Source organism: Agelaius phoeniceus, chromosome 7, assembly GCF_051311805.1.
Source record: "Agelaius phoeniceus isolate bAgePho1 chromosome 7, bAgePho1.hap1, whole genome shotgun sequence".
Taxonomy (NCBI): Eukaryota; Metazoa; Chordata; class Aves; order Passeriformes; family Icteridae; genus Agelaius; species Agelaius phoeniceus.
In genome coordinates, this window is record NC_135271.1 from 17,990,781 (window position 1) to 18,015,026 (window position 24,246).

The 24,246-nt window shown below is 39.1% G+C and overlaps 1 protein-coding gene across 8 annotated transcripts in view; it reads right to left on the minus strand.

Annotated features, from left to right (window-relative positions):
* Positions 1 to 24,246, minus strand: part of PCNT (pericentrin) — a 70,373-nt gene that overhangs the window by 11,965 nt on the left and 34,162 nt on the right. For 4 of the 8 annotated variants that reach the window (XM_077181111.1, XM_077181116.1, XM_077181115.1 and 1 more), the window contains 18 exons: positions 23,948 to 24,174; positions 22,524 to 22,686; positions 21,928 to 22,071; positions 17,489 to 17,718; positions 16,944 to 17,063; positions 16,383 to 16,403; positions 14,083 to 14,310; positions 12,682 to 12,852; positions 11,386 to 11,538; positions 10,827 to 10,997; positions 9,462 to 10,565; positions 7,113 to 7,640; positions 6,315 to 6,411; positions 5,686 to 5,840; positions 2,682 to 2,879; positions 2,247 to 2,420; positions 1,450 to 1,645; positions 184 to 397 (listed from right to left, as the gene is read on the minus strand). In XM_077181111.1, the coding sequence (XP_077037226.1) occupies positions 184 to 397; positions 1,450 to 1,645; positions 2,247 to 2,420; positions 2,682 to 2,879; positions 5,686 to 5,840; positions 6,315 to 6,411; positions 7,113 to 7,640; positions 9,462 to 10,565; positions 10,827 to 10,997; positions 11,386 to 11,538; positions 12,682 to 12,852; positions 14,083 to 14,310; positions 16,383 to 16,403; positions 16,944 to 17,063; positions 17,489 to 17,718; positions 21,928 to 22,071; positions 22,524 to 22,686; positions 23,948 to 24,174 (4,294 nt within the window). The remainder of the gene's footprint in view (positions 1 to 183; positions 398 to 1,449; positions 1,646 to 2,246; positions 2,421 to 2,681; positions 2,880 to 5,685; positions 5,841 to 6,314; positions 6,412 to 7,112; positions 7,641 to 9,461; positions 10,566 to 10,826; positions 10,998 to 11,385; positions 11,539 to 12,681; positions 12,853 to 14,082; positions 14,311 to 16,382; positions 16,404 to 16,943; positions 17,064 to 17,488; positions 17,719 to 21,927; positions 22,072 to 22,523; positions 22,687 to 23,947; positions 24,175 to 24,246) is intronic. The other 4 variants (XM_077181113.1, XM_054636651.2, XM_077181117.1 and 1 more) reach the window with 3 other exon arrangements.

A 24,246-nucleotide genomic window follows, 5' to 3' on the forward strand; every position in this document is an offset into this window, starting at 1 on the left:
AGGGAGTGGGAAAGGAACATACCCAAGAGGACAGAATTTAGTAAAGAAAACATAACCCTTCAAAGTGAGAGACCCTGTTTTTCCTCACTGTGTTTCCAAGTGCTTCATGGATGCAACTAGTATAAAGCTCTTCCAGAGCTTTACCTGCTAATAATCAAGTAAATGAATAAATCTACTTCTCACCGTAAATGATTTATTTCCCTCTGAAGCTCTTCCAGGGATTTCTGCAACCTTTCATTCTCTTGCTTGCTTCCAGAAAGCTCTGATTTCAGGGATGCTTTTTCTTGATTCAGGAGATCACATGTTTCAGAGGATCTTTTCTGCTCCTCAGAGAGAGTGCTGTGCAAGTCACTTACAATAGATTTTTCCTGCTGAAGTTTATATTCCAATAATTCAACTAGGATAAGAAAACACTGTTACAGTTATTTGTATTACAGAGATCTTGACAATATAATATCACTTAAAGTAATTTAAATTAGGAAAAATAGTCAGCTGTACTGAAGTGTTCTTGTCTGAAGAATTAATCTCTTTTCAAACATAAGAGGAATCAGCAAAAACATGTATAAACAATGTGATTCTATCACTGTGATATTTTGTAATATCATGAATGGGTTTTAAAACTCATTAAAAAAATGAATCCACTTACATATGGATAAGTTTCCTTACATTCCTTATGACAGGAATCACTATATAGAACCTGTTTTGCCAGCTCTGTACAGGTGAGTTAAGTGAAACAACTCTCCCTAAATTTGGAGGTTCCTGTTTGCTAAGTACTTAAAAATAATTCATGTACCTATGTCTACAGCATTATGTAAATAAAATTAGCAATTTATTTCTGGATGTCCAGAAAACTTTCCTCTATTGGACTAGTGCATGTGCTATTAAATGGCTGAATCCTGAATGATAGTGATGGAAAACCAAAAAGAAGGAAAAAGCAGTGTTTATTTTTGACCAAGATCACTTGCACTTGTTTCCTTATTACATAAAGGGAACCTGCTGTGAAAACCAAGGCTTGCTTATTTAGTCAGGAACATGGTTTAGCAGTGGCCTTGGCACTGTTTATGGTGAGACTCCACAGTGTTAAAGGTCTTATCCAACCTAAATGATTCTTTGATTGTAAGCTAGCAAACCTAAGATAAACTATTCCCTGCAAACAAGCAGGGGGTTTACTGTCCTTGCTGAGTTTTCACCGTGTATTTACTGCTTCAGTTCCATTGCTTTGGGTTATTTCACAGCTTCTCTTTGCTTCTCCCAGATTTATCTTAACTACTTATATGAGAAAGAACTGCTCTCATCATAGGCAGCCTGAGTGCATTCAGTAAAACTGAGGAATTGTACAGCACCTGCTAATTGCAAGACACCTTTTTTTTTTTTTTTGCCTTTGACCTTTGTGGCAAAAAGGAACTGATGCAGAAGGCAGAAAGAGCTGACAAAGCCAGTAAGAATTACCTTTCCTCCGGAGCTGGTGCTCCTGTTTGTTCCCATGATCTTCAGCCTTGGTGAGGCTTTCCTGCAGCTGCTGGAGCCTCTCCTGGTTCTGCAGGTGCGTCATGCGGAGCTGAGCCCGCAGCTCCTGGATTTCTGAGAGCAGGCTGTTCCTGTCTGAGGAGAAGAGGTGCTCCACAACCAGCTGCCTCTGCTCCTCCTGGAACAAAGCAAGGCCTATTCAAACTACAAGGCTATTTCCATATCTTCTGCAAGGATAAATACTAAGGAAACTCCTGCACTACAAGTTTGGTACTGAAGCACTCCAATGACTAAGTTTGTGCTTCACATTAATGCAAAATGTTAACATGATGTAAAAAAAGAAAAAACCCCATTTCACTTGCCTTGTTGAGCTTATACATAACAATTACTACAACCTAAAAACTAAATATTATTGGCAAAAAGCCCCCAGATTCAGAGTTAGTTCAATATATATCCTTTACAAGAGAGATCTGTGAAGTACTAGATAAATGGGAAGGAGGAAAGAATTCAACCAAGTATTTCCTATTCACTATCACAGTGTTCCTTAATGCCAGCTAAAATAATCAATAGGATTTGTAACACTATGGAAAAAATTCAAGAAAAATGCTACCACAACAGAAACTCAGCTACTGATCCCACACCATCTGCATTATACAAGACATACAAGATAATAATGTAATAATACACAAGACTTAACAACAGAAGCAATAAAACTGAAAAAAAAATAAAAGAGAATAAAAAGGGACTTATGAGCAGCAGACTTAAAGAGCTTTTCATACTTGTTGTTTGATTATATACTCCAGCTTTTTCTCTAATGAACTTGTGTCACCAGATGCAGGATTGGAGAAGTGAGACTTCAAGTCAATTTGTAGCACATTTCTCTCCTTCTCAAACACACTCTGTACTGCTTGCAGGAGTTCTCCTCTCCAGTCCACAGCAACACCTGATGTTTCCTGTTAAAATATTTTTTGTTTTAATGGCATCTCTCTCAACCTCTAACCCAGCATCTTTCATAGTATAAGAGTACATCTGTTAATTTAAGCATTTTTATAAGTGTTTAAAGAGTACTGTCCCTTACTCCTTAAACATAAATATACACACAGACATGTCTCAAAACATTATTTATATAACAAACATTTATATATATATATATATATATATATATATACACACAACCTGGTTCCCTTGCTGTAAAGGGTATTTTATAGCCATACCTTGTCTCCTCTGTCTGCCACCTTGCTGAGGTAATCCTTCAGTGACTGGATAGCATCCAGCAGGGATAATCCCTCCTTCTGCCAGCCCTCCATTGCCACTTGGGTCTGAGGGATGTTCTTCAGCTCCCTCAAAGCCAAGGGATGCTCTGACAAAGCCAAGATTTTGCGGCTCTCCTCATACACCATCTTCAGCACAGTCTGAGAAGCAAAAAAAAAAAATAAAGATAATATTAGGAAACAGGCATCAGCATCCTGGCAGTGTAAGATGAGGATGGGATAGTGCTAGACAACAAATATAAGGTGTCTGTATCAACACACTAAGATGCAATTAAGCATAAATTATTATTTATGCCAAAGGGCTGTACTTCACCTTTGTTTCTGAACCATTCAGCTAACTTTCCTGGGAATAAATTAAACTCTATCAAGTCTGAAGCAATCTTACTAAACCCCAGTGATGCCAGAAAACTGAATTATGTATTTAGACAACCTTGGCTTAATTTAGCAAATTATGTACAAATATCAACTCCCAAAATAACCAGTTCTAATAATTTACACAGTGGAAATGGTTTCCTCTGACACTGTCAGGCCAAATAATGTATTTTAAATAAATTCTCTGTTCACAAACTATTACATCATGCACAGATGTTTCTTGGCCTCTTCTCAAGGAAGGTCACTGGAGATTTAAATCCTTTTCTTACACACATCAGAAATATCCCAGCCTCCATGTGGAGCTGTTCCTCATTGCTATGCACTTGAAAAACAACACAGAGTACTTTTATTTAACTCTTTATATTCTTTCCTTGCACAGCTTTTAAATTACTTTTAAACAAACTTAAGTTGCTTTTCTGTCACGGGAATCCAAATAGTGATTACTTGAATAATCAATGAAAACCTTTAGTAAACATTAACATCAAAAGCACAGTAAAGTGCTTGAACTAAACATTCAGTACTGGAATATGCACTCAGATCTTACAGACAGCAATGCCTAGATTGATGCACCACGGAAGAAACAAAAAAACCCAACCAAACAACCTGTTTCTTAGGGTAAAATAAAATTCACCTCTTGCATGAAGTCTCTGACACAGAATATTTAGACACAGAATCACAGTTCACTGAATGGTTTTCAGTTGCAAGGGACCTTTCAAGACCATATATCTAGCCCAGCTCTGCTGTGACAGGCATGGGGAACATCTTCTATTATTTCAGGTTGCACAAAGCCCCATCCAATCTCATTTTGAATGGGTTCTGGGATGGACTTCTAGAGATACACCACCTCTCTGTGCCAGTGTGTCATCACAACAAGTTCTGTACTTATGTCCAATCCATTTCATGATCTTACTGGGCAGTGAGGTGAGGCTGAACCATCAGTAGTTTCCAGGGTGCTTGCTATGAAGCTTTTTAAAAAGAGGCTGCTATGATTTCCTTTTCTCCAGTCACTGGGGACTTGATCTGACTGCTGTGACTCTTCAGAAACAATGGAGAGTGGCTTGGCAATTGCAACTGCAAAATTTCCTCAGGACCCTGGGATTCATATCTTTGGGTCCCATGGACCCTGGACCTATGTCCAGATTCCTGAATCTGATCTTTTTCTTACAATAGGAGGGACTTCATTCCTCCAGTCCCTTCCTCATCTAATTTAAAGCTTTCCTTAAAGGTTTGGCCATGTTATTGGTGGAGACATCTTGTCTCACTTGGGTAAATTCCATGAGCTCCCAACATTTCTGGCTTCTCAAAAGTAAATTCATGATAATAGAAATGAAAACCTTGAGTATTGCACCAGTTGCACAGCCAGGGATTCTATCCTGGTCCCCTTCTTGTGACTGGGAGGATAGAGAGAATATCACCCATGGTCCCAAACCTTGGGACTGCCCTGTTGCAGTGTTGTAAGACCCTACCCAGGTGATAACTGCAGGGCTCACTCAGCTTGGCAGCCTCAATGACACCACAAATACAAGCTGCAGGTAAGCAACAAGCTTCTCTAGAGAAAGCATCTGGATGGCAGGAGGCTGCTTCAGTGCCTCTCAGTAAGGAATCTCCAGTTACTACCACCTGATGTGCTTTTCTGGTAGCACTGGTTCTCGTGCCAGCAGATGGTTTCATCAGCTTTGCATGTTTGGCTTTTCCTGGATCACATCAGTTATTCCATGTGTTCTTCCTCCTCCAACCCTAGAGCATCATGTGTCTTATTAAGGGCAGATGGATGGGCAAAGGATCTTTGTTCTGACTTGAGCAGCCATAAAGGCCCAGCCTCTTTCATCTTGTGAGTTACCTGTGCCAGGTAACTTGAGTGAGTTTGAATTCAGGTTTACCTTCCTCCAATTTGCTGGGCAAGCTGAAGGAACCTGCTAAGCATATTAGGAGGCAGGATTCACTTTCTAGGAAAGGTATTGGTTCTGGTTTCTTATTACTTGAGAACTCACTGTAACCTACTGTATATTCTCTCACAGATGAGAATTTCTCCCTTTCTGTAGGTGGAATTTTTGAAATGGCTGAGAGCTTGCTCAGCAAAGCAAAGAGTTCTAGGCATATACTTGAGCTTTGAATTACTGACTAGAGTGAGCACTCACTGCTCAGTCTTCTGCATATTCCTCATGTTGCTTGAACTGGCTCTGACCTATCCCTGCACTGGTGTTCCCACAGCCCTCCATCACATCAGGATGACAAGAACAGGCAGAGGAGCATGAGATCAGCCAGCTGTGGTTGCTTCTGAAACAACTTTCTGTGAAGCCTCCAAGGCAAACCCCCAAAGCAGAATAAGCAGTCCTTGTACCCCCACATCCTGAAACAGCACCAGTGCTGTCACAGCAAAACTAGTTCAATTCTAGCAAGTACAAGCAAATGTCAGTAAGGTTGTCACCAGAGATGCAAGGACAAGAACCATCATCAGCAGCTGAAACCATTACAGAACACTTTACAGTCTAAGTGTAGCAGCTATTTTATATTACTAGTTCCTTTTTGCTGTCCAGTTTTATTTGCTGGTATGCTCAAATGAATCATACATTACCTTCATCTGTGGTGAAAGTATTTCCTTTTCTTTCATGGATTCCATAATATCTGGAATTATCCCTCGGTATCGCAGGTAAGCCATGACATTGGCATCTAGGTGATCTGATGTTTGTAGCTCCTGCTTTAGATTGGCTGCCAAATTTGAGCTGGTATCTGAAAGAAGAGACAACCCCCATTCCCACAAAGTGTTATAAACATGGAAAGAACTTGAAACTACAAAAACCACTTGCAAAATAACCACGAGTTCTTCTGCTCGTACGAATGCGGGGTCAGATGGAATTGGTTGGTTGAGATCTCAATTAAATTAAACAAGTTAAAAATCATTAAGTTGCCTTTAGAACCAGAGAAGTCAAGTACTTAAGTCAGGACTCAAACCCCATGCCTCTGTCCTGTATGTAGAAGAAAAGGTAAAAGCAGGCACAATATACATTTATATATATATATATATATGTATATATGTGTATGTGTGTGTTTCTTAACAAAGACCCACCTGCCTAAGGCACAGCTTTCCAAGAAAAGACCCACAGTAAAAGAAAATGGGAGAAAGGAAAAACATGTTTTAATATTGAAGTTAACAAAAGGTAAAAGGATCTACAAAAGGTCTAAAAGGGTCCAAGTTCAACTTACTGCTGCCACATCCATCGCTCATGGCAGATGCTCTTGATCTTTCATCATCTTGTAAATCAGAAGGGGTTAAAGTCAGATTATCAGCTTCTCTCATCTGCTTGAGAAGAAAGTTTTCATGTTACTTTGGTTTTCTGAAAGTAGGGGTTGGTTTCAGCATTTATGACAGCTTTTTTACTAGCGCAGATTTTAGCAAATGCCTACTTGATCCAAGTGTTAGAGATGGCAAATACCATGAATGATTGCAACATTGGTGCTCCCTGGAAACCATTCCATCTAATTTTTTTCCTCTTTCAGTAGTTTTAAGATACATGTATTTATATTTAATTAGCCATCAAAGCAAGGCACAACAAAACACAGCCGAAGAGAAATTTTCTTAAGTACAAACTTGATCTTCCTGTGAAATTACAGAATACAGACAATATATATAAATATATGTATACAATCTATAAAATACTGCCATTAAAGCCTCCAATCCAGTTTTGAAAGAGTCTCTTTGAACACTCAATAACAGATTGTTGAAGAAGTGGGGAACTGTTAGAGTTCACTGAGTACTGAGGTAGCAAAGGATTTACATGTTTAGCTCAACTACTGGCACAAGAGGTGGTATCAGAAATTTATCACTTTTTATCACAGCAAGAGAAGAACTAACAATTGTATGTCCAGAGCTTCAATGCACCAACTCCCAGCAGTGTGTAGCTTTCTACTACCTGGAGCCCATGGCCTCTCAATGATCCCAGGGGGACAGGGCTGAGCAGTCTTGTTTAACAAGAATTAAATCAGACATGAAATAGCACTTACCAGAAGCTTCTTCTCCACATCTTCATCATCATCAACAGAGTAGGTACTTTCAGAAAAAGCTGGAGATTTTCTACCTATTCCCATTGCTGCATCCCCACTGACATTTTCATCTAGGTTAGAATATCCCAGGGATATGGAATTCTCTCCTTGCAAGGATGACCTTGAGTGCACAATTTGAAAATCTGTGTTTTCAGCTTCTGAGAAGGGGGTCAGGTGAAGCCCTGGCTGAAGTTCCATGCTCATGTCTTGCTTTCTCATGATCTCAGGCGAGCCCCATGAAGACATACTTGCAATTAAATTCTGGTAATCTTTTGGAGTCTCTTTGTCTATGCTCAAATTGTGCTTTGGTGAATCAGGAGTTTGATGAATTTCCAACATTTGCTGGCAATGCTTTTTCAAATCTGGATCCCCTTCAGAGCTGTGGATCACGTCCAACTCCTGGCACAAGATATTTTCTTGTGATTGCTTCATCTGTGTTTTTTGATTTTTATTGTGAATTGTCAAGTCAACCACAACTTCATCTTTTTCCTGTAATGAAATAACACATTAATTCTTTAATGGAATTTGAGTATGATTTTACAAACTGAGAAACACGCACTTAAAGACCTTTTAGAATTGGTTGATTTTTCCTTCAATCACTTTAAGTAATGTCAAGGTAAAATTACTCTTTTCACCTTTGATTCTGTGACTGAGTGAAAATAATGCACTATTTGAGAAGATAGTTTATTTTAAACCTGTCAACATGGAAATGTCATTTCATCCTCCATACCTGTTAGTTTGTCAGATACAGTGAATAATTGTTATCCCTCTCATTTTAGACCATTACTTTAATGCTTTTGTGTTAATCATCCCTCTTAATCATCTGTTTTAAGCCCAGTGCCAGTGTCAGGACTTTACACATTTTGCTGCTCCTCCAGCTTTCATTTCAATACATTTCTTACTTTTCACATTGTTTCCACTTTGGAATCCAAGCATAAATGTAGGAGAGATTCTTTGCTCCTTTAAGAACACTGCATTATACTTTTTCTAATACCTGGATGAGCTAGATCCATAGGAAAAAAAATCTATTGTAATGAATGTGTGAAAACATGGTAGTTTATTTACTTTGATTCCACATATTCTCCAATTTTGATAACTATCCCTCCACAGCCTACTTAAAAACTTCCACTTAAACATGGAAATAAAACACATCTACTGACACAAACATCAATTTAAACCTTTCAGAGTCTGAATTTCTACTTGAAAAGTGTTTTTTAAAATAATTTAACTGCCCCCAGCATGCCAGCATTCCCTGATATCCTTCAAAATGTTACCAATTCTCTCTTCACTGGATCCTGGATTAATTCTGTTATTTCAACAGGGATCTGGCAATCCCTGCCTGTGTTAACAACATGGTCCAGTAGCCACAGGACTGGAAGTCTGCTGCCTTGTACAGACATCCCATGGTCTGAAGTGCATCAGTCTGCAGGGGCCATTTAACACTTTTCCCAGCTATTTCCTTTTCCTGAGAGATTTCTGGGGCAGACCCTGAAATGCACAGAGTCACCCAGGCACTGATGGCACTGCTCCAAACTTGAACTTGCAGGCAAATAAAAATACAAAAACCAGGAATGATCGCATGTTTTGCATAGCTGCACTCTTCATTTCTGCTTTAAAAATAAACATGTCATTATACACAGCAATTACCCTATCATTTCTTGAAATAATTCATCTACCTTGGATGATTATTATAACATACTGCCAATCATGGCCCTGAAAATCCACTTAAGCCTGACACTGGATGTTTTTCCTTTCCTGTATACTCCAACTCTTCACATAAACCCTCTTAACTAGCACTTATTACCTCTGTAAGCCAGGCTTTAAAGACAGTAACTTGGTGTATGACAGATTTCTACAGCTCTCTGAAAAAAGGGTGCTACTGCTTTCTAAAATGGAGTGATTTAATGAGAATTTCAGAAGATTATGTTACTTGGAGCAAACGGTTCTAGAGAAGATTCAGAATAATTACAAGCAAGAGTCACAGTAAATAAGAATTTCTGAAAGGAGAGATGATGAAATGTCAAGCAGTTCTCCATTCCATGAAGAATTGCAATCAGTCTTGGTAGCTCATGGTGGGCTCATTGCTTGGCTTGCAGATGCCCATCTTCTCACTCTCCATCCTCAAGAGATCAGGAGGAAAGAATAAGCTGCAAAGAACTCACAGGTGGAAAGAAAGAAGGGATATCACCTACTAACTACTCTTGCAGGCAAAACAGAGTCAGATGGGGAAAATTTATTTAATCTATTAATGTATTACTAAAAAAACCCATCTCCACAACAAATAATACTATTAAAAATCAAATCATGTACCTGTCTAGCAATAGGGGAAGCCAATACTCCAAAAGACTGATCAGTATTTGCTTCTAATTCCTGCACTCCATTTTTAAGGGCTACATCTTTTCTTTTGCTCTGGCAGAATGGCTTGAGAAGTTGAGTGTCTTCATGACCTACTTGCTTGCAAGACTTCAGCTGTGAAAGAATTTCAGCTCTTTCCAATCGTAGGGCTTCAAGCTCTTTCCTATATGCCTTGATTTCACCTTGCAGTTTTGCAGTGCCCCCCTGCAGTTCCTTGATTTCTCTCAGGTAAGCTACTTCTTTCTGATTCAGTGCTTGCACCTGGAAATCAAGTCTAGAAACTTCTAATTGAAGGCTGTAAACATCTTGTGCCTGACTTGCACCTCTCTTTTCCAGCTCTGTTTGGAGCTCTGCTGCTTTTTCTGTTAAGTACTGCAGCTCAGTTGTGTCAGCTTCTCTTTGATCAGCCATTGTCTTAATTTGCATCTCTTTCTCTAGAATATTTGCTTCCCTTTCTTTCACCTTATCTTCAAGCTCCTGAACTCGAGATGTAGCCATCTTTGTCTCAGCCTCTCTCTGAGACAGCAGAGTCTGGGAATCCCTGTATTCTTCCTGAAGAGCCTGGTGCTGGATTCTCAGGGAGGTGAGCTCTGCAACAGACTGCTCTGATGACTCTCTCAACTGCTGGCATTTTTTCTCCAAAATTTCCACTTCTGTTTTGAGCTGCAATTCCTTTTTTTCCAGCTGCTGCTGCAGAGCTTCTTTAGAAGCTGAGACAAGCTCCAGTTCCTCCTGAAGTTGTCTCACTTTGGAGTGTACCAATGAGTTTCTTCTGTTTGCATCAGCATCACCTTGGCAAGCTACCAGTCCTTTCCTCAGCTCACTCTGAAGGTTTTCCACTGACTTTTCCAAGGCATCTTCATAGAAATAAACTGGGTTGTCACTGTCTTCATGACATACTGGTCCAAATTGTGCCAGCTCTTTTTGAAGCTTCTCAATGACTCCATGGAGTTGCTCCACCTCTTCATCCTTGTCCTTGCGCAGCCTCTCCTGGTCAAGGCGAAGGTGCTCAACCAGTGACCTGAGCTCCTCAATTTCAGGTTTTTGGTCTTCTGCAACCTAAGCAAAAGGAAAAGGACTGAATATTACTGTATGTAGGCAATTATTATTGCACACCGAGTTTCTATTTCTCTTCTGAGTCACACAGGCATTAAATCACACATTTAACAGCAAGAACAAGCACACATTTCAGCTGGTAAATTCTCAAAATCATCTCTACCTACCTAAAAGAATTATCAAACAGATGTAATTTACAGTAAGAATCTGCACACCTTGCTTCCCCCCAAAATCAAGCAATGAACATATAGTAAGCACTCTTACTTTATTGTCCAGAGCATTCTGCAGCTCATGCTGAAGTCTCTTTATCTGCTCATTCAAGTGATCAATTTCTTGATTCTTTTCTTCAAGCAGTGCTTGTGGGAATGACAAAGCTGAGGAATCACCAATACCCAGGTCCTGGCTTTGCTTCACATGAAGTTTTGTTAGATCCTCCTGACCAGAGAAAACAAATCTCATTAGAAAGGAGGACTTTACTTAAACATCCTCTTACTTACTATACGGTGAAGAGCTCAGGAACACAACTACAGCTTCTTCTACAGCTTCACATCACTGTGTTAGACTGCCCCAACCCAGAAAATAACCTCAGCTTTTGATTTAAATCAAATCACTGCAGAATATAATGCTCCAAGCATGAATTTAGAATACTGGCAGGCTTCGGTTCTATGATACCCAGCATTAGTCTTGTAAAGGTAATGCAACATTCTGATGGCAAGAGAAACAACCCAAAATCTGTTTACAACATCATGAGATGAAGACCTCAGCACTCAAGCAAGCATGTCTCTGACATTTTAGGCAGTGCACTAAAGCTAGAGGAACCTACCTGCAAGTGTGCATTCTCTGCCTGAAGCTGGATGATGTTGGAAGTACTCAAATTTTTTTGTATCTCTAACTGCAAGTTCAGCTGCAATATCTCCTCATCTTTCTTGCTCAAGTTATCTTTATATTGTTCCACTTGGTCTAGCAAACTTGCAATCTAAAAAAAAGAGAAAAAATGCATAGCTGTTTCAATTAAGTCCTCTAAGACAAAACTTCATTCATTGTATTATTTAATGACAAAAAGCAACATCAGCAAATTCAGTGATTTAAACTCTAATCAGCTTACAATAATCAAATATAAATAAATAAATATAAAAAGAGTAAGAAGCTTATGATCCAGCTTCTCATCTGTAAAACCCAAGTACTGCAAAGGTGGGTTTCTGCATTATTTTTTTTTTAAAAAAGAAAGAACCTGCTCACAAAAGATCCATTAATCTGTACTGAGAGCAATCAAGGCTTTGGTGTCATTGGATGTAACAATGTGAGACAAATTAGCATTTGATGTGCAACCAACACAAGCAGTCAATATAAACACCATCCTTGTCCTCCCAGAAGCCAGAAATGAGCCTTGCAGTGCTAATCCCAATAACACAGACAAAGAGATGATGCAATAACCACACTTTTCTCTGCAGTGTGATGTTGCCATCCACTGTTTTCAACATCTCTTGTATTCATGGCTAGCAAGTATAGTGGCTTTGGGAACTATGATTGTTGAAATCAGACTTGATAAGAGAAATGGAAATCCCATCTTGAAGAAATTAATGTTTATTATCTTGTTCTGCTCTTGAAAGAATGGTGCTGAAGGCTCACTCCTGTTTTTCTTTTTTACACATCCTTAACCATCACAGATATTATAATAATATAAAAATACAGTGGGACTGTGTATACATTTACACTGTAAATCCAATAAGAGTTCCAGATATTGTGAGCAATTTTCTCTGTTTCTTCTTAGCTTGACACAAAAATTCACCACAAACATTCTCTCAAAACAGGTTAAATGACACCGTTATGGTGTAATAATATATAATCATTATCTAAAATAAAATGATATAATATAAAAATATATAAAAATTATATTAATAATTATCTCTCACTTCAAAAACTTATCTGCCTATTTCAACTTTGGAAGGAAAGGAAAATCAGTTCAGAACTGATAGTCATCAGTCTCAAAGTGATGAGAATCATCACAAGATGGTTTCCAGCAAGGAGGGAGATGAGCACAGAACACAACAAGAAAAAGGAAGGTTTATTGTGGCCAAAGCAACTCCAGAAGTTTGCAGAAGTCTCCCAAAGCTCTCACCTCTCTCTCCTTGGCCTGAAGTGCTTCCTGCTCTGCCTGTAGCTGCTCCTTCAGCACTGGGGCAGAGCTGGCATCCACAGGCACTCGGTGCCTTGCTTCATCCAGCTTAGACTGCAGGGCAGAGATCTGGATCAGGTTATTGTACTGCTGCTGTTGCAATGCCTCTTTATCCTGAAAAATGATTTTTTTTCATGTTACAATTAATTGCTGTCAATATACAAACCTACTTAACCAGAACAATCCTGCTGAAATACTTGATTGACCCTGACACATTCAGTACAAGAAGAGCAATACATAATCCCAGTGGCCTATAAAAAACAGGAATTCAAAACAACTGAATGCTTTTTTAAGCTCATTTAAGTTTTTACCCCTTTGCTTTTTGTAATCCAAGTTTAGCAACTTCAGAAAATTTAGCATTCAGTGACAAATTACACTTTCTCAGTTACACAACACTTTATATGTCTAAGAACATAACATCTTGTTCTTCTAGCCATTTCCAAATTGGATATGATACCATATATGTGCCAAACTAAATTTGATAGATGGACACAGTTTAAGAAATGAAGAGTACTGGGTAGATCAAAACCTACTCACAAACACATCAAGTTCAGTCAGAATGTGACAAAGCAGCACTAAGTTTGTCCAGCCTGTGATCTGCCAAGCTACCATAGCTAATTTTATTGAAAAAAAAATTGGTATTTCATCCTACTTCTCTCACAATCCTTCTCAGGAGCTGGGTCAGTCCAAGGAGGAAAGGTTCACTTGGCAATTGCCCAAAGAATAAGCATACATATCTGTACTTAATACATTAAAGGAAAGCTTGACAAGAAACCTAAGACAGTAATTGCCTCTGCTGTTCAACAGCAAACTTGCTAAATGGATTCCAATTCTTAACTCTAGGCTGTGGTTAACTCTGTAGTAGTAACAAAATGCTGGAAGTTTTGGACTATGGCAAACAGATCTGGCTTCAGACCCAGAGCAAGAAGGGCTACAGATTAAGAGAATTAGATTTTAAGCACAGGTAATTATTAAAAATCCTCAGTGTTTTGATATTCACTAACACCACCTTCTCAGAAGCTGCCAGACAAGCTCAAGAGCAGCTCTGAAGCAGCAAACATGACAACTGTTAAAAGCAGACTTCATAGTAGGACTTGCAGTCTTATTTAAGTCTTACAAGTAATATCTAAGTACATACCACTTACAAGTGGTATGCAAGTCTTTACAATGGACTTACTTTGTAGAACCAGAGATTATTTAAAACTGTGGCTGTGATATGTGCCATTAATACACCAGTTGAACTCAGCACTGGGTGCCAGACAGCATCACCAACACTACTGACAGCCCCCATAAAGCCACTGGCATGTAGTGCCAACCCCATTTAAATAAGGATTTCAAAATTACCTGTTTCAGTTCAGTTTCCACTTTCTTCATTTTCTGCAGCTGTTGTTCCAAGTTATGTACAGTCTTGGAGACCTCAGCACCACTGAGCTTCAGCTCTTGGATCTGTGCCACCAGATTTTCTATCTCTTTATCACGAGCTGCAATTTCTTGGTGTTTGCGCTCCTTTTCTAGTAACAGTTTATTGTAATCATCCATCTTCTCTTTTATTTCTGCTTGCAAAGATTCTACCTACACAGAAATCACAGTATACAGATATTCAGGCAATATGAACAGATTTCCTGACAGATGAAAGCAAGAGTCATTTCACATTGAAGCATGTTTTACTACGATTAAAGTGGTGCTAAAATCTCAGGTGAAAATAAAACTAAATATGCATAGAAAGTAAGAAAAAGTTAGCTTTCTGAAATCTTGTTTTCCAAATGCAGCAGCTCTTAGACACATGTTTGATTACTCTCTCAACATCTGCAGTTCTCTCAAAGTACTAGATCAAGGTTTACTCTCAAGCCTTTTGGTGATGGGGTTAGTTGGTTATCAGATTAAAAACCCACCAAGATTACATGAGTTATTAATAATAGCATTGGATTTATTTCTGTGACTTCAGAACCCTCTTCCAGTATTCCAAGGAATTCCAATTTAGAGGAAGATACCAAGAACTGAAGGATAAATTTGCACTCAGAGAGACTCCCAGGAGTCAACATAGGACAGGTACTTTGCTTTCCAAAAATAATTTAAATATGAAGAGGATACAAATTTGGAATTTTAGCTGCAGGAAAACAGTCATTCATTGATCCCAGTAATCAAGGTGAAGGCAAGGCAAGGAGCTTTGGTGTGACAGACAAACTATCTCAGGGTGTGATAAAGTCATTTAGCAGAGTGAAAGCAAGCTCAGGCAGGAAAGCAGTGGGAGTGGAGAAATAATTTGGTCAATACCCATGAGCAAGGAAGATGGGATTTTACAAAATCAATTTTTTGTTCATCAAAAAGTGTCTGAATTGGTGTAAATCCCACTAACATTATGAAATGAAAATTCTTTGCATTAACATAGATCTTTACATCTTGAAAGGATTGTGCAGATATTACTAAAGCAGGAAAACACGCTTGAGCAAACCAGAGTCAAATAATAATCAGGGAGAGTGTAGGAGACTGCTTAAGAAAACCAAAAGTTATCAAGATTACATTTTCAAGCTGCTTACAGGCACTAACATTTCCTTGACTGTGTATGTATCTTACTCCCTTCTCATCTCACCACTGCTAATCATAACACAGGTCTTACAGTAAAGCCTTTTAGGTACAGAAAAATCACCTTGAAGTCTAATCTTTCTAATGCCACAAAACTTTGGCATCAGAATCCCAAAACCATGACACTTCAGCCATAAAACCCATGTTTTTAACACCACATTGCTAGAAAGCTGGTGCTGCAATCCTGTGGCTGAGAAACCCTTCCACATAACCTCCACTCTCCCAGTGCAGCTCCCAATAACCAGTGAGGACTCTTTTCACACAATAATCCCACTTGACCAGGTACACACCCTGTACCTAGTAAACACCAGAGGGGGACACTTGTTATAACTGCTACATGCAGAAATCAGGAGGTCACTTGAACTGCTCTGGAGTGAGTTAAGCACCTACTGATGTTACAGCTGTATTCAACAACTGAATAAATACTGACATTTCCTGGCACAGAATGCCTACATACCTCACCCTACCCTACAAATGTCACTTGCTTAGTTACCACCCTTGTGTGGTTTTCTCCAAGTTTTCATCCTTTCTGAGAGAGGCTGCAAAGCTGCAGCATTCATTTTTTCAGCTATGCCCTCCAGCATGGAAAATTCATTCCCTGGAGATTGATTCATATTGAAGATATGGATGTGCAACTCTAACACTGAGGTACACAATTCCATAACTTATACATAAATAGATGGAAACTAAATTAACTACTTTACAAGTTTTGGTAAGAGCCAGGCCACAAACAGAAGGCACAGTTTTATCATCACCATTCCACTATCATTGTTTCAGGCTCCAAACTTCAACTTCTTTTATACCAAAAGGCTGCTGCAGTGAATAATTGCCTGTAACACCTCTGAGCAATAAGCCAGGAGAGCTCAGTAGCTATGTACAGGAAATGAAATTGAAAGCAGTCATTCATTCCCTGCAAGAATTCTGCCACCCTAAAACCTGTATTCTCAGCTCCAAGTCATGCCTTGACATGTCAAGAAAAGGAAAAAGCTAAAGCATATCTAGAAGGGATTGAAAGGAAAAGGAAAGAAAAGTTAAAGAGACATTCATGCTGTTTTCCATACCTGTAGAATCAATTCATAGTTCTGTATAATGTTCATTTATGTGAAAAAAAAACAAAACAACCAATCAAAAAGGAAAAATAAAAAGGCAAAAGTTAATCTTTGAAGCCAAGCATCAAACAAACAAAACTTTGTAAACAAGGACTCATTTATAAACTTAAATAGGATGAGGCATGCAGACAAATGACATCTCTATTACAAGTGTTTAGGTGGAAAAAATAAACCCATTTCAAACCCAGAAGTCATTTCTCAGATGAACTTTTTCGAGTGGAGTGTCTGTAGTGTTGTCCTCCTTGGTTCATTTAAACCAGGCCCAGAGGTTCCTTTAAACCAGACTCAGAAACTTGACTGTAAAGCACCTGCAACAGTTCTTTCCTGCTCCATAACAAATAATCTAAGTGCACCCTCATTGCCTAAATGGAGTTCAATCAGCTGGGGAAAAATCTGCTCTCTGGGTAACAGAGGAAAAAAAACTCTCCCATGAGCCAGACCCCCAAGAACATACATTTGCTATTTCATTGTAATAAACAAACTCTGTTGGCCACCAAGTCTGATTTTACTCACCCTATGCTCTCTGGACTGTCCTGAAGTCTGTGATTTTGCTGACAGTTTCAACTGTTCTTCCAATTTCTGAATTTCCTGCTGAAAATCATCGCGTTCATGTTCCCTTTCTATGGCTTGTTCCTGTAAACCCAGCCAGAGAGAACCAAAATATTTTTGAAGATTTCACTACAATCTTGAGTACAAGAATAATTGGGGTTTGTTTTTGTGGGGAAGAAAAAAAGATTAACTAATTATTATTAATTAAGCAGCAAATCTGAAAGCATATCTACAGTGACAGGGAAATAAAAAAAAGAGAAAGCACTTTTTTGACTACAACATACATATAAACTACAATGATCATTAAATAAAAAGGAAAAATTACCCTGCAATACTACAAAAACTGAATTGAAAATTTAACTTTTTTTTTGCCATGAGACTAGTACACCAAGGTCTTAATTTGAACCAAAACAGAAAATAGAGCCCATTCTGGGAACCACCTTTGATGTCTCCAACGAGGACAAGAATTTATCACCTCCAAACCCACGGAAATGTGATTTCTTACTTACATCCATGAACTGCCGCTGGTTTTTGAGCTGCTTTTCAAGAACTTCAATTTGCTGTTTTAATTCAGTAATCTCCAGTAACTTTGTAGCCAGGTCTTGGTTACTTTGCAGCTGCTCTTCCAGTTCCACCTCCAACACCTTCATCTGAGAGCGTAAATTGGAATGGTCCTTCTCTGCCTGACACTGAAGCTCAAGTTTCTCCTTGGACAAAAATTCTACTTCCTTGAGTAGACCTGAGTAAGAACAGAAAAATAATAAAAGCTGTCAGTGGAGGGTACAAAAAGTCAAATATTCCAGTATTTCAGACAGCATCAAAACTAAGAAAAATATTTATTCCTGAGGTGGGTTGTAAAACACATCTTATACTGCCCTGCCCTAAATCCTTGCCACCCTTCTGTCCCAAATCTCTCCTTAATCAAGCATTCTCAGCTCCTCCCAACTGTCATGCCAAGATCCTCCTTTACCCATCCAATACCCACTCTTGGGCTAGTTTCTCCATGACTCCTGCCTTGGGCCATGCTGGATACTGCTGCTGCCCTCTATACCAGTGAGGCAATACCCAGAACATCTTTACAGTGGCCACTGGTGCCCAGCATGACCCTGAAGCCAGTTGCCATGAAAAAACAAAGTTACTGTATTCCTCTGAACCTGAGTGGGGATTAAAACTCAGGGAAAAATCATGGTTATAGAAAATCAGTCCAGCTCTGAGGTTATAAAGAGAAGAAAACACCTGGGGAAAAAAATGGCACATATTTGCCCTAAGCAGAAAAAGAAATACCAAAAAGGGAAGTGTACATAGCTGAAATTGTTCAAGTTATCAAGAGTTAATTTACAGCTACAAAAACTGCATTTTCCATCAGTTGGATGCATTGAATACACTGTTTAGAGACTAAAACTGAAGACTTTACTGTGAACACTCTTGGAGAAAAGCTACTTTAATTGTGAATATAGTTAGCAACCTGAGCAGGAAAAGAAACCTATTTTGTATCAAAGCAAGGTCCTGCAAGAGCTCATGATTTTACTTTGCAAATGTTCCATTATTCACCTCAAATCTTTTTGGTCACAGGTTAAAGGTAAGTCTGTGATCCAACAAGGACCTTAAGAAATGATCCAGCCTAATTTCCAGAAGACAATTCTCTTTCTGAGGTATGACCAATACAATGAATGTGATTTCTGACCTAATGTCATTACAAGCTGCTCTTATAAATCTTGGCTACCACAGCCTACCTACAACATTTTTTCTAGGGCTTCACTATCCACAGATATTTAATGACAGTTCTAGACCCTTGATACTAAGCAAAAAATCATGAAAATTTCCATGTTCATATATAAAAAGACAAGTGTCACAGGCTTGGAATAAAGCACCAATATTTACACTGCACATTGGGGAAAATGTCACCACAGTGAGGATAATGGAAAACAATGTGAAGAGTCTGTGCATTCATTGGCTCTGGAAATCAAAATAAGCCAGACAAAGAGCAACAAGGCAAGTTTGGGACAAAAACATGGACTACACGAGCTCTTGAGCTCCACAACAATCCTGTTGTGGTTTACAGTTACACTCCAACTACATTTCACTCCAAGCACTAATTATAGACTATGTAATAACCACAGTGCAATCACTGGGACACACTCCCTACTTTTTCTTTTATTTTTAAATAATCACAAGTTCATTTGGTTGTGGATGTAACTCAGGCTCTGGCAGAATGCATGAAGTGAAGACTCTGCCCTAATTACTCTCCCAGTCCCCTTGGAGCTGAATTGCACATACCATCTATTATCTGTACCACATAATGCAACAGAAAAAACCCACAAAACCCAACAATATCTCAATTCTACTAGGGCATCCAATCCCAGCCAGAGGTGCATGACAGAGAATGACTTTTGCCAAGCAGGAGATGGGAATAATGTGAATAAAATAATACTCTAGTGTATTTACTAACACATGGTGCAGAGAGGAGGGGAAGGTCAGGTGCTAGAGATATTTATGATGATAGAGGTATTTGGACACCCAAAGGAAGGTCATGGATTCATGGATTCAGATTGATCCTGAAGAAAAAACTGGTATTTGGGAAAACAAGCACAAGAATTTTGCCTGCTATATCCTAAGAAACATTGATGGCTTCTTTTTAGCTTCCAGAGGAACACTAGTGCTTTATGAGGAACAAAATATTGATTAGGTAACACTGACCTACACACTCAGTCACATCCTTAGACAGAAATGTAAATTGATTGAAAAAAATAATTAGGCAAGCAGATTTTACCTGGAATCACCAGTATTTCATAGAAAGCAAGTATCAAATTTTGGCAACCTATAAACTCAATCTTACTGGCAAATTTTAAAAATCTTTTTTGAAGCACATGTTCCCCAAGTGTATAAATAGGATTTCAAGCAACACACCAAGAGATCATCAGCTCACAGATTTGTTGCTTTGTAGAGACAAACCTATTTCATTAATGCTACTTCACATCATGCAATTCCCCTTGGAAAAGGCCCCAGCACACTCCTTCCCACTCCCCAGATCATTAGCAAATGCCAAGCTCCATTCCAAAAGAATTTTAATTAGCAAGGCCATTCTACTCACATTAGTATCCACATGAAAACCAGGAGATGTCAGCTTTTCAAGGAATAAGCCCATGTCAATCAGCTCCAAGCAATATGATTGATATTTATCATGTTTTCCACATACTACAAACAATTCCAAACCTGAGGAAAAGTACTACAGATGGCTTGGGTGGGGGAAAGGGGATGGATTTCAGGACTTGGCCCTTGCAGCAAAAGTAACAGTTCAAGTTCTAAGGAGCTGCTGGCAAGGGTTGGGCTGCAGCTCCTGGGAGAATGTCAATCCCAAAATACACCATAACCAACTCTGTTCTACAGAGGGCAGCAGCAAATTGCAGGACAGTGAGGTGGATACCAAAAATAGGTTAAATTAAAAATAGTGTTTGAGGGAGATCTGAGTGGACAGAAGGAATAAAGATACAGTAATGGGTAAGAAAGTTCAGTGCAGCTTTTTGACTCTAACAGGAATTTACATAACTTTTTGTTCACCTGAGTGATTTGGTTTACTCAGTTCATACTCTCAGGGGAAAAGAAAAAGTCCAAACACAAGATACAGTATATATACAAGAATATATATATGGGTATAAATAAAATGAATCTAAAAAACAATAGAAGAATTATATTTTGACTAGAACACAAAATAATCACATCAGCTGTGAATTTATCAGATATAAGTGTTAGCTACTCAGGAGTTAAGTATGCAAACTTCAGGAGGAAAAAAAATTTCTCTTTCAATTTGGCATCTACAAATTTGACTACAGCACTTCACTTCCAAAATTAGTGTATAACTCTAAGGATCCTTCCTGCTTATTTCTGCTTTCTTCTTTCATTTCTTTACTAGCCTTCCCTACCATTCTGCTTTTACTTTTTCTGACCTATCAATCCATTCAGTTACATATCTCTCATCTCCCTTAGATGTCCTTCAGTTCTTGCTGTACCTTTTTTAGCTCAGTTTCATGTCACCTCAAATATTATTCTTTTTCCCCTCCCTTCTTTAACTTCATATACTCATTTTGACAGCTGACTTCGTATCACTAGAAGCTCACAGCCAGCTTGCAACCCACTCCATCCCCTCAAAAAAAACAAAGTTGGCAAAAACAAAGACAATGGCACAAGGCACTTTAAGCCTGATGGCAGCAAAACATCTTTGTCACTTCAAATAGTCATTATTGAATGGAATATTCCTAATTTTCCATCACAGAAGTCATAGCTTTTTATGGCCAAGTTACTTATAAACCCAGTAACCTGTTATGCCTAATTATTAAGTACTATTCCTCATAGTTAAAATAAATTAAAAGTTATCAATTCATTCACTCAGCGTTATAGCAACACAGCAAGAAAAAAACCCCACACTTGTCATTACAAACCTGAACCTTCTTTTTGTGCTACATTAGCAACACGTGCTCCTAGAAATCAAAACACAGACATGTGGAGAAGATGAATAGAGAGGGCATTGTGATCCATTTCATCTTCTAGACCACCAAAAACACATATGGAAGACAGAGAAGTGCATGGAAGACAGAGAAGTGCATGGAAGACAGAGAAGTGCATGGAAGACAGAGAAGTGCATGGAAGACAGAGAAGTGCATGGAAGACAGAGAAGTGCATGGAAGACAGAGAAGTGCATGGAAGACAGAGAAGTGCATGGAAGACAGAGAAGTGCCAGCCTTTAGGTATTTCATCTTTATCGTGCTCCAAAGCTCCTGAAGACCTTGATCCATGTCTGTAGAGCTTTCTGCCTTTACAGGAAGACCCCCTCACCTGTGTAGCAGTCTGAGCTGCTCAGCAGGTCCTCTGATCCATGACAGGAGGACACTGCAATGTGCCCTGACTGCAGACAACGTTGCTGTGAGCTCATCATGCTGTACTCTCTACTCACCAAGAATTGCCTGCTCCTGGGTGAGCTCCTGGAAGCGTTCCCTCATGTTCTCCAGCTCCACAACAAGACGACGCTCAGATTCCTCTTTCAGGTTTAAGGCCTCTTCCAACGCAGCTTTTTCTGCAACGTAGCCTTCAATAATGCCTGGAAGCCAAATCAGAATGCAAATAAAGCCATGGACAAACTCATCCACTGGGAAGAAGCAGTAAAAAACCAATTTTTGCCAAACAATGGAAGGTGACATAAAAAGGAAGTAGTAAAAGATGATTTATGTTTATACTGTAGCTAGGCTTTTGAATATCTTAAGGAATAAAATGTACTAGTTAATATATTCTAAGATTATCAAGATTTTATGAGGCTGACACATCAAAGTGTCTCCAAATCTGTAGGATTCAAAGGTGGAACATGAAGCTTTGATGGCTTGGGATGAGCTTAAAACATATCCTCTGCTAAGAGCTCATGTTTCAAGAAACAACCTCCAGAAAGTAAGATGAAATATTAGATTTAGAGCCCAAGAAATCCAGGAAACAGAAAGCACATTACAAATGTTGGGAAGAACAAGCTGTGAGTAAATGACACTGCAATCCATCTCTTACCCTCTGCCTTATGGAGCTCTAGTGCCAGCTGGTTCTTGGCCTCACTCTCCTCACTGAGGCACTCCATCAGCTCCTGGTGCTGACTCACCACCTGCGCCGTCTCCCGATTGCGGCGGCTGAACTCCTCCTCAAACTGGGCATGGTTTTCATGCATCTTCTCCAGCTGCAAGTGAATAATTGCCCCACCATCAGACCTCAGATGCACATGCAAGGTAATAGTACCAAAGACATTTCAACAAAAACCTCAACATTTTAATAACAAGTATGCATTAAGGTGCAAGTTTTGAACTTTCAGTTTAGTACTAAGCTGACTTTGCCCAAAACCTCTGGACACTTGGATGAATCCCTGTGCTTGCATACCAGTATTTCTGCCACAAGCCTTGCTTAGGAACCTAAGTGTCTTCACTGTGCACAAAAAAGAAACACCTCCCTATTGGCTAAACTGCTTAGCTTGACACTTCCTGAGCCACTTGAAACTCAAAGTATCCTGACACCTAAATTCTTCAAGAGATTCAGTCATGTCTAATAGACAGTGAAGTCCATACATGATCAGGTTTCCAAGGAACAGCCCCAGCAAGGAAAGTATGCTGGATCACAGGTGATGAGTGTCACCTAGAACCCAGATCTGCCATGGCTTGGGCAAGTGCTTTAACCACAAGTTAGCTATGTCTCAGTGGAAGCATCATCAGTGCCTAAAAGTAAATTCATGCACCTCATTCTAAGAACGATTGAAGATGGTGAGTATACATTTCACATAGGCACATATCTCTGGGTTTGACAAAATACCCAATGAGTAGATCAATTTCAGACATTTTTTCCCCTTCCCATCATCTCTTCCATTAGGGACTTCCTTATCCAACAAGCTAATGATTGTCACACTAAATGAAATCCTCAGATGTATACAGTGGTTATCAAACTACCCCAGATGTGCAGTCTAGACACTGTAAAACTCAGTATGGAAACACTCAAGTTCTTCTATGATACTAAGTGCATCTCCTTCTGTCACAATTAAAGCAGCATATAATGACAAGAACATTTGTTTGCTGCTATCTACATATTCCCAAAGCATTTTGACATTGGACTGAGTTTTCCTGAACCTGCTTATCAGTGTTGAAAAGGCATCAGTATGAAGTGTGATAAAACAGCCTCAAAACAACTCCTTGTCTCCTGAAGTTTCCAAAAGAATTTAAAATCCTGGTTTAAATCTACTTCAGGTGACCAGTCTACTGCCTTCTCACAGGATCTGTTAAAAGGATAAATACACAGCCTTAAAACTGATTTCACATTTCTAATGTTATACAAAAAATCATGGAATGGTTTGGTTTGAAAGGGACCTTTCAAGACCAGCTAGTTCCAAACCCCTGCCATGAGCAGGGACATCTTCCATCAGACCAGGTTGACTCTGTAGAGATGAAAAGCTTTACTTGTTTAGTTGACTCTGTAACCAGTTCCAGAAGTCTCTCCACTGCAGTGCGCAAACGATGACAAATTTTCAGTATCGCTTCTTCACTTTCACAGGCCAATTCTGGCTTTGCAAAAACACTTTCACATAAGTATTGGCTCAACTCAGACACCTCATCAGTCCCTGGAGACAGCTGGTTGTCTTCTGTCAGAGTTTCATCAAGCAGCTCCTCTACTGCAAACAAGGAAGCTATTGGAAAACACAGAAAAGTGACAGCTAGCCACAAAACTGGTCACACAGATGACTGACATCAGGCAGGGA